We start from the raw sequence: 16,090 nt of genomic DNA on the forward strand, positions 1-16,090 counted from the left end.
ATGTGTATTGCAGCAAAATTCGACCCAAGTATAACAAATGTTAATATTTAGTTTATATATCTTTAAATATATTCTGACGAACCCTATGCCATTTGCTTAGAACAGATCTGATCGTTCATATGCAATGCTTATGTCCTCAACGAGGCTATAAACTCCATGAGGAGAACCCCTTTACCATAAATCCACATGCCTCCCACCCCCACAGTTTGGTCACTTTCTTTGGGAAGGGATGGGGGAAGTTTATAAATGCTTCCTTCACTAGCACCCATGCATGCATTCATTCATTTGACAAACGTTGTATTGAGCACCTAGTATGGACTTGGGCCAGGTGTAGGAGATTCAAAGGTACATCCCTCCCCCCTCCCCTCAGCTTTCCTCCCCACTGCCTTTTTTTTTTTTTTTTTTTTTGAGACGGAGTCTCGCTCTGTCGCCCAGGCTGGAGTGGAGTAGCGCCATCTCGGCTCACTGCAACCTCTGCCTTCTGGGTTCAAGCTATTCTCCTGCCTCAGCCTCCCGAGTAGGTGGGACTACAGGCGCCCGCCACCATGCCCGGTTAATTTTTGTATTTTTAGTAGAGATGAGGTTTCACCATATTGGCCAGGCTGGTCTCGAACTCCTGACCTTGTGATCCGCCCGCCTTGGCTTCCCAAAGTGCTGGGATTACAGGCGTGAGCCACCGGGCCCGCCCCTCCGGCCCTGGTTTTTTTTTTTTTTTTTTAGACAGAGTCTCCCTCTGTCGCCCAGGCTGGAGTGCAGCGGCGCCATCTTGACTCACTGCAACCTCCACCTCCTGGGTTCAAGCAATTCTCCTGCCTCAGCCTCCCGAGTAGCTGGGACTACAGGCACACGCCACTACGCCCGGCTAATTTTTGTATTTTTAGTAGAGACGGGGTTTCACCAGACGGGGTTTCACTGTGTTGAGCAGGATGGTCTCGATCTCCTGACCTCATGATCCTACTGCCTCGGCCTCCCAAAGTGCTGGGGTGACAGCCGTGAGCCACCGCGCCCGGCCCTGCATGCCCTTTATGACATACCTTTTAGGCCAGGCGCGGTGGCTCATGCCTGTCATCCCAGCACTTTGGGAGGCCGAGGCGGGCAGATCACCTGAGGTCAGGAGATCGAGACCAGCCTGCCCAACATGGTGAAACCCCGTCTCTACTAAAAATACAAAAATTAGCCGGGCGTGGTGGCAGGCGCCTGTAGTCCCAGCTACTCTGGAGGCTGAGGCAGGATAATCACTTGAACCCGGGAGGCGGAGGTTGCAGTGAGCCGAGATGGCACTGCTGCACTCCAGCCTGGGCGACAAGAGCAAAAACTCCATCAAAAAAAAAAAAAAAAAGATATACCTTTTTGATCTCAAGAAAGTCACAGTTCGAATAGGGAAACAATACACAATTAACTATTTTACTAAGTACTTGTGCAATTTTAGAGCCATATGTGAAAGTCTTAAGAAAACACAGAAGCAGCCTGGGGTGCAGTGGGTCCTGCCTGTAATCCCAGCACTTTGAGAGGCTGAGGCAGGATGATCGCTTGGGCCCAGGAGTTCAAGACCAGCCTGGGCGACATAGCAAGACCCCATTTCTACAAAAGTAAAAAAAAAAAAAAAATAGGTGGGCATGGTGGTGCTTGCTTGTAGTTCCAGCTACTCAGGAAGGAGGCTGAGGCAGGAGGATCGCTTGAGCCCAAGAAGTCAAGGTTGCAAGGTTGCAAGGTTGCAGTGAGTTATGATTGTGCCACTGCAGCCTGAGTGACATAGCGAGACCCTGTGAAAGAAAAAGAAAGAAAGAAAGAAAGAGCACAGAAGAGGATTGGGAGGTTATGGGGTACAATTCTTGAGGGGGTGACCCTGGCCAGGCGATGAGAGGGCGGTAGGAAGGGTGATGAGGGGAGAAGAGGATTTAGAAATACAAATTTCAGGGTCTTCTTGTGTCAGCGGGAATTTCTGTCCCTCACAACTTTCATCATAAGATAAATCTAATGTTCAACTAGAGATCTCTCCCGCGCCTTGAACTTGCAAATTTATGAATCAGGGGCAAAAAAACCCGGATACCGAGCCTGGCCTCCCACCAGCTAGAGAGCCCACCAAGTTCCAGGAGGGGCGGGGCCGAGGGCGGTCCGTGCCACAGCTGTGGGCGGGGTTGTCCGTGCTTGCGCCAGAGCCGGCCCGCCCCGCCGCCAGGGGCTGTCGCAGGAGCCAGGCGTGGATTGGTATGTGGGTATGTCGGCCTCTCTTCATAGGCCGCGCAGGATTGCTCGAGAGGCTTTGATTGGCTCAACAGGCGCTGAGCGTTCATTGGCTGCGCTGGGTCGTCAGGGCGACGAAAAAGGGGAACGGGTGCTGGGCCTGGCGGGCAAACTAAGGCTGCGGGCTGTTGGGCGGTTCCGCGGGGCGTTGTCCGGAGAGCTGCGAGGCCGGGGTTCCCAGGGTTCACGCCACACTCTAGGAAGTGCCTGAGCTAGTGAGCTGGCCAACGAGCTCCGCGGGCTGGGACCATGGGCTGCTTCTTCTCCAAGAGACGGAAGGCTGACAAGGAGTCGCGGCCCGAGAACGAGGAGGAGCGGCCAAAGCAGTACAGCTGGGATCAGCGCGAGAAGGTAATGAAAGTCGTGTAGCCGCCGTCTCAGCCTCCCTGAGCCGCTCCGCCAGGTCCCTTACGGCCCGGGACCGCTGAGGGGGCCGACCCAACTGCTGCCGCACTCTCTTGAACGCGGATAGCTGAAGTCGGGGTGCACGACTTTTTTGGGGAGCGGGGACGTGAAGTACAGCGCTAGAGAGGCCGCCCAGAGGGCTGTGGAGCTCCGGAAGGAGCCTTAGGAGTTTGTTGTCGTGGTAGACAGACTCCCCCGGGAGCTTTCTCTGATTCCGAACCCTGCCTTGCTCTGACTTCCTGTTGGAGATGATCGATTCGAGAGAGGGAAAGAGCCGAGAACGCCCTGAATCTCAAATCACCTCGTTTCACCCACCGGCAGCGTCAAGCAGGGTTTTGTCCAGTCGTCGAGTTACGTATATGGGACCGATTCTCATCTCTTCCGGGGCTTAATGTTCTGTGGCTGTTTTCTCTTTTGTCTGCCCTCCCCGGCAAATCTCTTTGGTGCCTCATGATATATTTCACTGCTGAATTTTCTCAATTACCAAGTGGACTGTTTAATGTACAGCTTTACTCCCCCTCCTCTTCCAGTTATCCGAAAGAAATAATGAATATCGCATCAGTCTTGGAATGTGTATTAAGACTGTAAGGTGAAAATAAGCGGCATAAACCAGGCAGTATTTTACTGCTGGTTTAAATGAATGAAAACGCCCTTATTTTTATTTTTGTATATAGCCAGAAACGAAAAAACTTTGAAAACCTCCATTAGTCTTACACAAAACACACTCGGTCATACATTTCATAATAGTTCCTCTTTCTACATAGTTCTCCATTTGTGTTACTAAACTACTTTGATGGACTTATCAATTATTTCTCCCAAACAAAATGAGAGATTTTTCAAATGGGTATTATGAACAGTTAACTCCTTGCTTAAGGCAACATATCTTTACCCAAGATTACTTTATAATAAATGTATTAACGTTTTGGAATCACAGACCTTTCTGCATGATTTCCAATCCCCAGCAGAATGTATTCAGGTAAGCTCTGGTCTCTAAGAGTCAGAGTTAAGAAATTGAAAGCTTTTTGCAGCTTTTCTCAGCCCCGTCTTTCTGCCCCTACTTCTCATACACACCCTTCTTGGGTCACATGGTACCTTTATTCTCTGTTAGTCATACTCGATAGTAGCATTTTATAATGTAGGGGAAGAAAGTACTATGCTTTCTATTTCACAAGAAGATTGCACCTGCAATTTAAAGTTATCTGATGGGCGGTTTTTAAAAGATATCGTTTTCCTCAGCCCTTGGCTTTCTAACAATGTTCTTTTAGCTTGAATTGTCTGCCTTAGAGAAAGTTGCGTATTTCATTTTTATTTTAGTTTTTTCTTTTGAACTCAGGCTAAATCTAAACTAAATAAAATGCCTTTTTTATTTATAGTAGTCTTGGCTGCCTATGACTCATCGTTTCACAATAAATTGTTTTACAGTTAATGTTTATTAACATAATATTCAGGTTAGTTAGTATTTCTCATGTTAATCCTTCTTTTAGGTAAGTGTGTGTGTCCTGTGATTTTTTTTCTTCTTTTGCCCATTGGCTAAGTAAATGCATTGAGAAATATAACATTGGACACCAACATCTAAGCTTTTTCCCCACAAATGAGTGTGTAATAAACTTTCAATTGTAGAAACTGTTTTGAGCTTACAGAGAACCTTTTTTTTTTGAGAACACTACTAAGTTCTGTAGTTGTAGAGATGTAAGAGATGTTATTGGATATATAAAATAAGCTCATGCTTCTGAGTGTGTGTATAATAAAAGTTAAAATCTTGATCAACTCAGCCAATCAAAATGAGAATTTCTAACCAAATGAGCATTCTGAAAAAAACCCCAGTTTTAAAATCTTTTGGACTGTTGAAGAGAATTACCAGCTTACATTTTGAGACAATGCAGATACCACATTTCCCAACATAGCTTTTTCTTTTTAGTTTTTTTTTTCTTTTGGAATTACTAGGAATTCTTTCTAAGTTGCCTCATTTTGATAGCTTGTTAAATTTTATACATTTAAAATATTTTTTTCTAGGACCAGGCATGGTGACTCATGCCTGTAATCCCAGGACTTTGGGAGGCCAAGGATGGTGGCTCTCTTGAGCCCAGGAGTTCCAGACCAGCCTGGGCAATATGGCGAAACCTCATTCCTACTAAAAATACAAAAATTAGTGGGGCATGGTAGTGCACACCTGTAGTCCCAGCTACTCAGTAGGCTGAGGTGGGAGGATCACCTGAGCCTGGGACTTAGAGGCTGCAGTGAGCCATGATCAGGCCACTGCCCTCCAGCTTGGGCAACAGAGTGAGACCCTGTTTCCAAAAAATAAATAAATAAATAAAATATTTTTTCCTAGTTCCTTGCCTCCCGTGAGGTTAATTTGGGCTAGTGTGCAAATGTTCTGTATTAATCCAATGATACGTTTACTGAGCATGGCCTTGCTTGCTCCTAGAAGATTTCAGTTGTACCTTAAAAGGAACAGATTGCAAATACAGCCCAGAGAACATAAATGAGATATGATGCATGCATATTAATAGAAATGATTTATATTAAAAGTTTAGGCTTCTGGAATGTAGTTATGGATTATAGCATATACAGTTTTAAAGTTATATCAGACAATTACCATTCAACTTGTAAGACTTTTACATGTAAAAACAAAATGGGTTGCCTGAAAAATTTCCTTGCAACTTAGAAAAGGGTGTTTACATTTTTCCTTAGGTTGTGTAATCAGAGTATCTTTTTTTGATGTTTTCTTTTTGAGATGGAGTCTGGCTCTGTCATCGCCCAGGCTGGAATGCAGTGGCGCGATCTCGGCTCACTGCAACCTCTGCCTCCTGGGTTCAAGCGATTCTCCAGCCTCAGCCTCCTGAGTAGCTGGAATTACAGGCGTGCACCAACACGCCTGGCTAATTTTTGTATATTTTTAGTAGAGACAGGGTTTCACCTTGTTGGCCAGGCTAGTCTTGAACTCCTGACCTCAGGTGATCCACCTGCCTCAGCCTCCCAAAGTGCTGGGATTACAGGCGTGAGCCACCGCTCCCAGCCCAGAGTATCTTTATTGAAGGGCACCCCTTGGGTTTTGGGGTTTGAGTTGTGTAATTGGGTCAGTCTTAGGGGACTGAAGCTGGGAGAAATTGTCTCATTTAGAAGGAATGTCTGGGGACTAAGCATTGTCATAGCAACTGACATACTGTAGTCAACAGTGTAAGAAGCTCATTTTCTATTGCTACTGACTTTGAAAAAGAAAAAAGATTACAATTCTTACACTGATGTGATGAGAAATATTTTTGGATTGTAAGACTTGTGTTTAAATTATTTCAAAAGAAATGTTTTTATCCTTATCTGTATGCTGCCACCCATAGGTAGGCAAATTATTCAGTATGTATGTACTCAAACACCAAGTAAGTCTCAAAATTATAAGACTTATCCCTGCCCTAAAAGAGTTTACTGGCTTTCTGGAGTTAAAACAGGAAACATTTAAGTACATATGAGGTGAGGAAGAGTGATACGGAAAAGTAGTTTTCATCTTCCAGTATTCATGCCCATACTTTTCCTCCTAGATAATAGAAATGAGGATTTACTCTAAACAATTATGGCTTAAGTGTGAAAATTGTGATTTGAGTAAGGACAACACATGTGTCTGTTATATTTGTCTCATATTCAATAGAAATAATACTAAACAAAAATCTTATACCAGAAATTCGAGTATCTATTGTGTAACTTTGGGTAAAGCAGCCAATTTGTGCACTTCAGGTTCCTCAGCTATATAGTAGGACAATGCTAAAGATTTCTCTACTGTTTAGTAAGGTAAAGGCCTGTCCTGAAGAAGAGGTTTAGACAGTAATGGTCACCTCTGAGGAAAGAACTTAAACCAGAGGTTGGGCATGACAGAACTGGTTTTAACATAAGGCAGATCATAATTCCCAGGATTGGTCATCAGTGGAAGGGGTGGCTTCGTTGAGGACCTGATCTCCATGTTAGTCAAAATTGTCAGACAGTTAGGGTGGTAATCTGCTAGAAAGAAGTGTCTGCACTAAGTAGGAGGAGGCTAGATACTGTTTTTAGCCTTCTTTTAAGTATGAGAAGTATTCTAGTTACCCATTGCTGTGTACCAAACCACCCTAAAACTTAATGGTTTAAAATAATGGCAGATATTTTGTTCATAACTCTTTAATTTGCATAAAGTTAAGCAGGGTTGACTCTGCTCAATGTGGCATCAACCGTGACAGCTTTCAAGATGGCTTGACCACATAGCTGGCTGGCAAGTTGATGCTGGCTTTGGGCTGGGAGCTCAGCTGGGGCCTCTCCATGTATTCCTGGCTTCCTTACAGTGTGATGGCAGGGTTCCAAGGGCAAGCATCCTAAGAGAGACTGGCAGAAGCTGCATGGTTTTTTTCTAACTAGCTTATTAAGTGAATTCTTAAGTCACTTAATTAGACTTAATTTGGATGTGGCAGGAGTAATGCTGAGGCAGTCACAAATGCCCACCCAGTTCCAAGAGGAGGTGACCTCTTAATGGGAGGAGTGTCAAAGAATTTGCCAGTAGGTTTTAAATCCTCTATATAAAGTTGTTTAAAGGATATAACTAGTTCTTTGTTTATTAATTTTAAAAATAGCTTTTTAGAGATATAATTCATATGCCATACAATTCACCCATTTAAAGTATATAATTCATTCTATCTAACTGTATATATATTTTTGAGATGGAGTCTCACTCTGTTGCCCAGGCTGGAATGCAGTGGTATGATCTCTGCTCACTGCTCCGCCTCCTGGATTCAAGCGATTCTCTCGCCTCAGCCTCCCAAGTAGCTGGGATTATAGGCGCGTGCCACCACACCCAGCTAGTTTTTGTATTTTTTAGTAGAGATCAGGTTTCACCATGTTGGCCAGGCTGGTCTCGAAACTCCTGGCCGCAGGCAATCTGCCTGCCTCGACCTCTCAAAGTGCTGGGATTACAGGCATGAGCCACAGTGCCTAGCCGTCTAACTGTGTTTTTGTACTCATTAACCAACCACTCTTCATCCTCTCCTCCCCACTACCCACCACAGCCAACTATTGTTGATAATAATTTATTGTATATTTCAAAATAGCTAGAAGAGAAAATGTGGAATGTTCCCAACACAAAGACATGATAAGTGTTTGAGGTAATGGATATCCCAGTTACCCATATTTGATCATTATTACATTGTTGTATGCTTGTATGAAAATATCACATGTACCCCATAAATGCATACTACTATTATTATATATCCATAAAAATTTAAAATAAATTTAGTTTAAAAATAAAGTATATAATTCAGTATTTTTTAATAAGTTCACAGGCTTATCACCATGGTCTAATTTTAGAACATTTTCATCCCTGGAAAAAGAAACCCTGTACCCATTAGTAGTCATTCCCCATTCTCATCTCCCCGAGCCCCTGGAAACCACAAACTTATTTTCTGTCTCTATAAGTGTTCCTATTTTGGACATTTCACTTCATTGGAGCCACAATATTTAGGCTTTTGTGACTGGCATCTTTCACTTAGCATGTTTTTGAAGTTTGTCCATATCGTAACATGTATCAAGACTTTATTCTATTGTATGGATATACGACATTTTATTTATCTATTCATCAGCTGATGGACATTTGGGTTGTTTCTACTTTTTGTCTATTATGGATAATGGTGCTATGAACATTTGTATACAAGTTTTTGTCTGGACATGTTTTCATTTCTGTTGTGTACACATCTAGGTTTGGAATTGCTGGGTCATATGGTAACTCTATGTTTAACTTTTTTTTTTTTTTTTTTTTTTGAGACGTAGTCTCACTCTGTCGCCCAGGCTGGAGTGCAGTGGTGTGATCTCAGCTCACTGCAAGCTCCGCCTCCCGGGTTCACGCCATTCTCCTGTCTCGGCCTCCCCAGCAGCTGAGATTACAGGCGCCCGCCGCCACGCCCGGCTAATTTTTTGTATTTTTAGTAGAGACGGGGTTTCACCATGTTAGCCAGGATGGTCTCGATCTCCTGACTGCGTGATCTGCCCACCTTGGCCTCCCAAAGTGCTGGGATTACAGGCATGAGCCACCGCGACTGGCCTATGTTTAACTTTTTGAGGAACTGCTAAACAGTTTTTTAGAGTGCCTGCACCATTTATATTTCCACCAGCAATGTGTGAGTGTTGTTTCTTCACCCATATAAAATTTTGATAAAGGTGAAAAGCATAGAGAGTGAAAAGTATATGGGGCTGGAATTTTAATTTGTATTCTGCACCTAACTACACCTCACTGGTAAACTAATTTAGCTTTTAGCCCTCAGTTTCCTAAGATCCCTTCCAGTTCTTGAATTCTTTGAGCAGCTCATGAGGGGAGGTAAGCTTTGCTAGAAACATTCAGGCAAATCTGGATGAACAAAGGGAATGTGATAGGATGTAAAAATAGATTCAGATTAGATTAGATGATATGGGGAATCTTTTCAATCCTAAAATTTCATAATTCTATTTTGTTGTTATATATTTCACAAAATGGTAAGCTAATATAAATGTAGTACTTCAGTTTCTCGAATCATCAATAGTATATAAGCTCAAGATACTGGTCTTGAGCTTATACTATATAAGCTCAAGATACAGGGTAATTTTTGTATTTTTAATAGAGACAGGGTTTTGCCATATTGGCCAGGCTGGTCTCGAACTCCTGGTCTCATCTGATCCTCCCACCTCGGCCTCCCAAAGTGCTGGGATTAAAAGCAAGAGCCACTGCACCCAGCCTCAGAAATTTTTATAGAAGTTTTAAGAATGAAGCATCAAAAAAGAAAAGGTATCAGAAAGCTGAAATAGCAAGGTCGTGGTTAAGATCATTAGATACATAGGATATGAGTTGAATTTTTCATAGCCCCTTTTATTAAAACAATCATTTAAAAAATATATTTTTGACCCTGGTACTCTACAAAGCTTAGTACATTTTTTTTATTAAAAAAAATTTTTTTATTATACTTTAAGTTGTAGGGTACATATGCACAACGTGCAGGTTTGTTACATATGTATGCATGTGCCATGTTGGTGTGCTGTACCCATTAACTCGTCATTTACATTAGGTATATCTCCTAATGCTATCCCTCCCCCCTCCCCCCACCCCACGACAGGCCACGGTGTGTGATGTTCCCCTTCCTGTGCCCATGTGTTCTCATTGTTCAATTCCCACCTATGAGTGAGAACATGCGGTGTTTGGTTTTTTGTCCTTGCTATAGTTTGCTGAGAATGATGGTTTCCAGCTTCATCCATGTCCCTACAGAGGACATGAACTCATTCTTTTTTATGGCTGCATAGTATTCCATGGTGTTTATGTGCCACATTTTCTTAATCCAGTCTATCATTGATGGACATTTGGGTTGGTTCCAAGTCTTTCCTATTGTGAATAGTGCTGCAATAAACATACATGTGCATGTGTCTTTATAGCAGCATGATTTATAATCCTTTGGGTATATACCCATTAATGGGATGGCTGGGTCAAATGGTATTTCTAGTTCTAGATCCTTGAGGAATCGCCACACTGTCTTCCACAATGGTTGAACTAGTTTACAGTCTCACCAACAGTGTAAAAGTGTTCCTATTTCTCCACCTCCTCTCCAGCACCTGTTGTTTCCTGACTTTTTAATGATTGCCATTCCAACTGGTGTGAGATGGTTATCTCACTGTGGTTTTGATTTGCATTTCTCTGATGGCCAGGGATGATGAATATTTTTTCATGTGTCTGTTGGCTGCATAAATGTCTTCTTTTGAGAAGTGTCTGTTCATAAAAGCTTAGTACATTTTTTACTTGTATAAATTCCAAATAGGCTAAAAGCCTACTGACAATATTGACAGTAGCAACGATGATGTAGGTGTCACTTGGGTTAAGTCACAGGAAAACTCAAACCATAGTGTCACAGAGGCTACCCTTTAGCTTTGCATGCGCAGAACACAATTTAATAGCAAAGATAGTGGATCTGTCTTCTGGGAGGTGTGTATATTGACTAAGATCATAAGTTTTATATTATTATTGAGAGAAACTATTTGTCCTGTTCATTTTCTTATTATGTTTCAAAGTCATTGAGATTAAGAATTTATATTTCAGCACTATTAGTTCTATAATTATGTGGCACTAATGTTTTCATTTGTGAAATAACCTCTCAGCTAATAGCTATCTAGCCCTGAAGCTGACTTAACAATGTTTAAACTTTAAGTATTTGTTTTAATTGAAGTGTAATTTATATACAGTAAAATTTACCCTTGTTAAGTGTACAGTTCTATGAGTTTTGACAAATAAATACAGTTGTGGAGCTATCACCAATCAAGATATAAAATGGTTCCATCGCCCCCAAAAGTTCTTCCTTTGTATAGTCAGTTTGCTCCTTTGTAGTCAGCCCCACTCCCAGCTCCTGATAAGTTTTCTATCCGTATAGTTTTGTCTTTTTGAGAATGTCATATACATGGAATCATACAATACGTAACCTTTTGAGTCTGGCTTCTTTCACTTAACCATAATGCATTTAAGATTTATCCATGTTGTTGCATGTATCAAGAGTTTTTTTTTTTTTTGAGATGGGGTCTCACTGTGTCACCCAGGCTGGAATGCAGTGGCACAATCTCGGCGCACTGCAGCCTCAGCCTCCAGGGCTCAAGTGATCTCCCATCTCAGCCTCCCAAGTAGTGGAGACAACAGGCAAGTGCCACCATACTCAGCTAATTTTTTGTATCTTTTTGGTAGAGATGGGGTTTCAACACGTTGCCCAGGCTGGTCTTGCACTCCTGAGCTCAGGTGATCCGCCCACCTTGGCCTCCCAAAGTGCTGGAATTACAGGCATGAACCACCACACCCAGCCGGGAGTTCCTTTTTAATTGCTGAGTGGTATTCCGTTGTATGGATATATCACAGTTTGTTTATCCATTCATCAGTTAAAGGACATTTGGGTTGTTTCCAATTTTGGTAATTATGAATAAAGCTACCATAAATATTTGTGTACAGGTTTTTGAGTGAACATAAGTTTTCATTTCACTTGGGTAAATACCCATGAGTGGGATTGCTGATCATATGGAAATTGTTTATTAAACTTTACAAAAAACTGCCAGGTCAGTGGCTCACACCTGTAATCACAGCACTTTGGGAGGTGAAGGCAGAAGGATCGCTTGAGGCCAGGAGTTCAAGACCCGCTTGGGCAACATAGTGAGACCCCACCTCTACAAAATGGATAAACATAGCCAGGCAGAGTGGCATATGCCTGTAGTCCCAGCTACTTGGGAGGCTGAGACAGGAGGATTGCTTGAGCCCAGGAGTTTGAAGCTGCAGTGAGCTCTGATTGCACCACTGCACTCCAGTGTGGGCAACAGAGCAAGACCCTGTCTCTATAAAAAAAAAATTAATTAAAAATTTAAAAAAGAAACTGCCAAACTATTTTTCAAAGTGGCTATGCCATTTTGCCTACCAGCAGTATATGAGAGATACAGTTGCTCTGCATCCTCACATCACTTGCTTGGTATTGTCAGGTTAATTTGTTTTTAAGAGACAGGGTCTGCTCAGTCTCCCAGGTTGGAGTACAGTGGCATGATCATGGCTCACTGCAGCCTGGACTGCCTGGGCTCCAGCAATCTTCCCACTTCAGCCTCCCAAGTAGCTAGGACTACACTACATGTGTCTGCCACCACACTCGGCTAATATTTTTATTTTTTGTAGAGACAAGGTCTCGCTATGTTGCTCAGGCTGGTCTGAAACTCCTGGCTTCAAGCGATCGTCCCACCTTGGCCTCCCGAAGTGCTGGCATTACAGCTGTGAGCTACTGCACCTCGCCTAGCTTTAAAAAAAAATGTTTAGCCATTCTAATAGGTGTGTAGTGATGTTTCATTGTAGTTTAACTTGCATTTCCCAAATGACTTGTATTTACCTAAATGTTGAGCATTTTTCATGTACTTATTTGCCATCCATATATCTTTGGTAAAATGTTTATTCAAATCATTTGCCCATTTTTTATTGGGTTATTTGTTTTCTTATTATTGAGTTTTTCAGAGCTCTTTATATGTCCTGGATACAAGTCCCCTGTTATATGTATGTTTTGCAAATACTTTTTTCCCAGTTAATAACTTGCCTTCTCTTAAGAGTGTCTTTTGAAGAGCAAACATTTTCAATTTGAGTAAAAGTCCAATTTCCACTCACTTTTTCTTTTGTGGATTGTGTTTTTGGTTTCACATCTAGGAATTTTTTTTCTTTTTCTGAGACGGAGTCTTGCTGTGTCGCCAGGTTGGAGTACAGTGGCGCGATCTCGGTTCACTGCACTATATATATATGTATGTATGTATGTATATACACATACACCATATATATGTGTGTATATATATACATACATATACAAAACAATTGCTTACTAGATGCACAAATCAATGGAATAGAGAGTTCATAAACAGGCATATCTCTCTTTACATATATATATCTATATCGATCACACTATATATATGTATGTGTGTGTATATATACACACATATATGTGTATATGTGTATATATACACACATATATGTGTATATGTGTGTATATATACACACATATATGTGTATATGTGTGTATATATACACACATATATGTGTATATGTGTGTATATATACACACATATATGTGTATATGTGTGTATATATACACACATATATGTGTATATGTGTATATATACACACATATATGTGTATATGTGTATATATGTGTGTGTATATATGTGTATATGTGTGTGTATATATACACGCATATATATGTGTATATACACATATATGGACTCATATATGTGTATATACATATATATATATATATATGGACTCACAGTGTGTCCTTGGACAAGTTATGTAGTCTCTGTGTGCCTCAATTTTCTCAAGTATAAAACAGAGATAATTATAGTACACAACCCTTATGGGGTTTTTATGGATTGAGTGAATGGTTATAGAGCACTTAGTATGGTGCCTGGTACATATATAGTGCTTCTTATACTCCTGAATCTTTTTACTTCTATTCAGACTGGATTTTCATTGGAATTAACAAATCCCATTATTTTATCTCACATTATCATTATGGAAATTTAACTGTGGAGATGAATTTTAATGAAAAATTTGTATTGCCGCTTAGTAAGATAATAAGATGTTCATTTTTGTTTTCTGTTAGGAAAATAATGCTTAACTTGGTTTAATAGCTGTAGGACATTAAATTGATATCAGATGAATTACAACTCTTGAAATTTTTCTTTGATTTTTTTTTTTTTTGAGACAGAATTTGGCTCTTGTCTTCCACGCTGCAGTGCAGTGGTGCGATCTCGGCTCACTGCAACTCTGCCTCCTGGGTTCAAGCGATTCTCCTGCCTCAGCCTCCCAAGTAGCTGGGATTACAGGCGCCCACCACCATGCCCAGCAAAGTTTTGTATTTTTAGTAGAGACGGGGTTTCACCATGTTGGCCAGGCTGGTCTGGAACTCCTGACCTCAGGTGATCCACCCGCCTCGGCCTCCCAATGTGCTGGGATTACAGGCGTGAGCCACCACGCCTGGCCACTTTCCTTGATTTTTTAAAGTATATCCATTACCTTTTAAGGATTGTAGTAAGAAATAGTCTAGGCCAGACACGGTGGCGCATGCCTGTAATTCCAGCACTTTGGGAGGCTGAGGTGGGTGGATCGCTTGAGTCCAGGAGTTCGAGACCAGCCTGGACAACATGGCGAAACCCCATCTCTACAGAAAATACAAAAATTAGTTGTGCATGGTGGTGTGCACTTGTAGTCCCAGCTACTCAGGAGACTGAGGCGGGGAGGATTGCTTGAACGGTGGAGGTCGAGGCTGCAGTGAGCTGTGAGTGTGCCACTGCACTCCAACCTGGGCAACAGAGTGAGACCCTGTGTCAGAAAAAAAATAATACAGTCTAAACTAAACTCACTTCATAAGTGGCTCTTAGGAAAAAATAATTTAAAACATGACCTTTCCATGTTTGTGATTCTAGACACTTTATTTCAGAACTAGTAACCTGCAAAATTATGAAGGATTTCAGTTTCAGTTGTTTATTATTACTTTTTTTTTTTTTTAAAGTGTCAGGGTCTTGCTTTGTCACCCAGGCTGGAGTGCAGTGGCATGATCATGGCTCACTGCAGCCTTGAACTCCCAGGCACAAGCAGTCCTCCTGCCTCAGCCTTCTGAGTAGCTAGGACTACAGGCGCACACCACCATGCCCAGCTAAGGGTTTTTGTTTTTTTTTAACCCCCTTCCACCAGCTCACTTCAAATAATCTGCTAAGTTTTAAAAAACTTTTTTAGAGCTAGGGGAGTGTCACTGTGTCACCCAGGCCAGTCTCAAACTCCTAGTCTCACTAGGCCACTGGCCCACTCTCAAGTAGCTGGGATTACAGATGTGAGCCACTGTGTCTAGCTCCTAATGCTTTTTGTTTTGAAAAACTTTCAGGAATTGTTGAGAAAGTACAGCAACATAAATCTTAAATTTCTCCTTGGAAGGCCGTGCTGACAATCCAACTAATTTTATACTACAGAACTATTTAGCTATAAAATCTTTAGCTATCAGATTAATTTCTCCCTATGAGCTAGGAAAACTGGAGCGTCCAGAGAAAATACTTAGGGTAGTAAATTACATTTAACTCCTCAGCATTGGCAGCTGTTATGGACTGAATGTTTGTCAAATTCATATGTTGAAGCCCTACCCCCCTACACATGGCTGTATTTGGAGATGGGACCTCTAAGGAAGTAATTAAGGTTAAGTGAGGTCATAAAGGTAGAGTGCTGATCTGATAGGATTAGTGAGTGTCCTTATAAGAAGATTCAGTTAGCTTGCACTTGTTCCCTCCCTCTCCTTCACACAGAGGACAGGTCTGGTGATGACATAGCAAGAGGTTGGCTTTTGCAGTCTGAGCAGACTAAAACAGACTGCCATAACAAAATACCACAGACTGGTGGCTTAAATAACAGAAGTTTATTTCTCACAGCTCTAGAGCCTGGGAAGTCCAAGATCAAGGTGCCAGCAGATTCAGTGTCTGGTGAGGGCTCTCTTCCTGGCTTACAGACAGCTGCCTTCTTGCTGTGTCCTCACATGGCCTTTCCTCTGTGATTCATCCTTCTGCCTTACCTCCTACAGCCATTGAATTACCAGTCTGCTGATTCTGTTTCCTCAGTATTTCTCAAATTCATCCCATCTTCTTCTTCCCTACTAATTACAGCTCTGGTTCCAGCCCTTTCTGTATGACTACAATAGTCTCTCCGATCAATCCATGTTGCATGTGTCCTTATCTCATCAGAGTAATTATCCTGACATGTAAATTTTGCTTATTTAAATCTTTCTGTGGTTCCCTCTTGTCTGTGGATAACTTCTAAGCTTTATATAATATGGTTTCTGCCTACCTCTGTAGCTTCATCTACTAGCATTCTGATAGCATGTGTAACACCAAACTACTTTCAGTTTTCCTCCTACTCCCTGAAGAATTTTACTTTGTT

General features: G+C 41.8%; 1 protein-coding gene across 1 annotated transcript in view; it reads left to right on the plus strand.

The window, feature by feature from the left end:
- Window positions 1-2,155: 2,155 nt before the first annotated feature.
- RP2 (RP2 activator of ARL3 GTPase) overlaps window positions 2,156-16,090 on the plus strand; it is a 45,402-nt gene continuing 31,467 nt past the window's right edge. The window contains exon 1 of the mRNA XM_016942730.3: window positions 2,156-2,595. Coding sequence (XP_016798219.1) covers window positions 2,494-2,595 — 102 coding nt within the window. The 5' untranslated portion in view covers window positions 2,156-2,493. The remainder of the gene's footprint in view (window positions 2,596-16,090) is intronic.

This window comes from Pan troglodytes, chromosome X, assembly GCF_028858775.2.
Source record: "Pan troglodytes isolate AG18354 chromosome X, NHGRI_mPanTro3-v2.0_pri, whole genome shotgun sequence".
Classification (NCBI taxonomy): Eukaryota; Metazoa; Chordata; class Mammalia; order Primates; family Hominidae; genus Pan; species Pan troglodytes.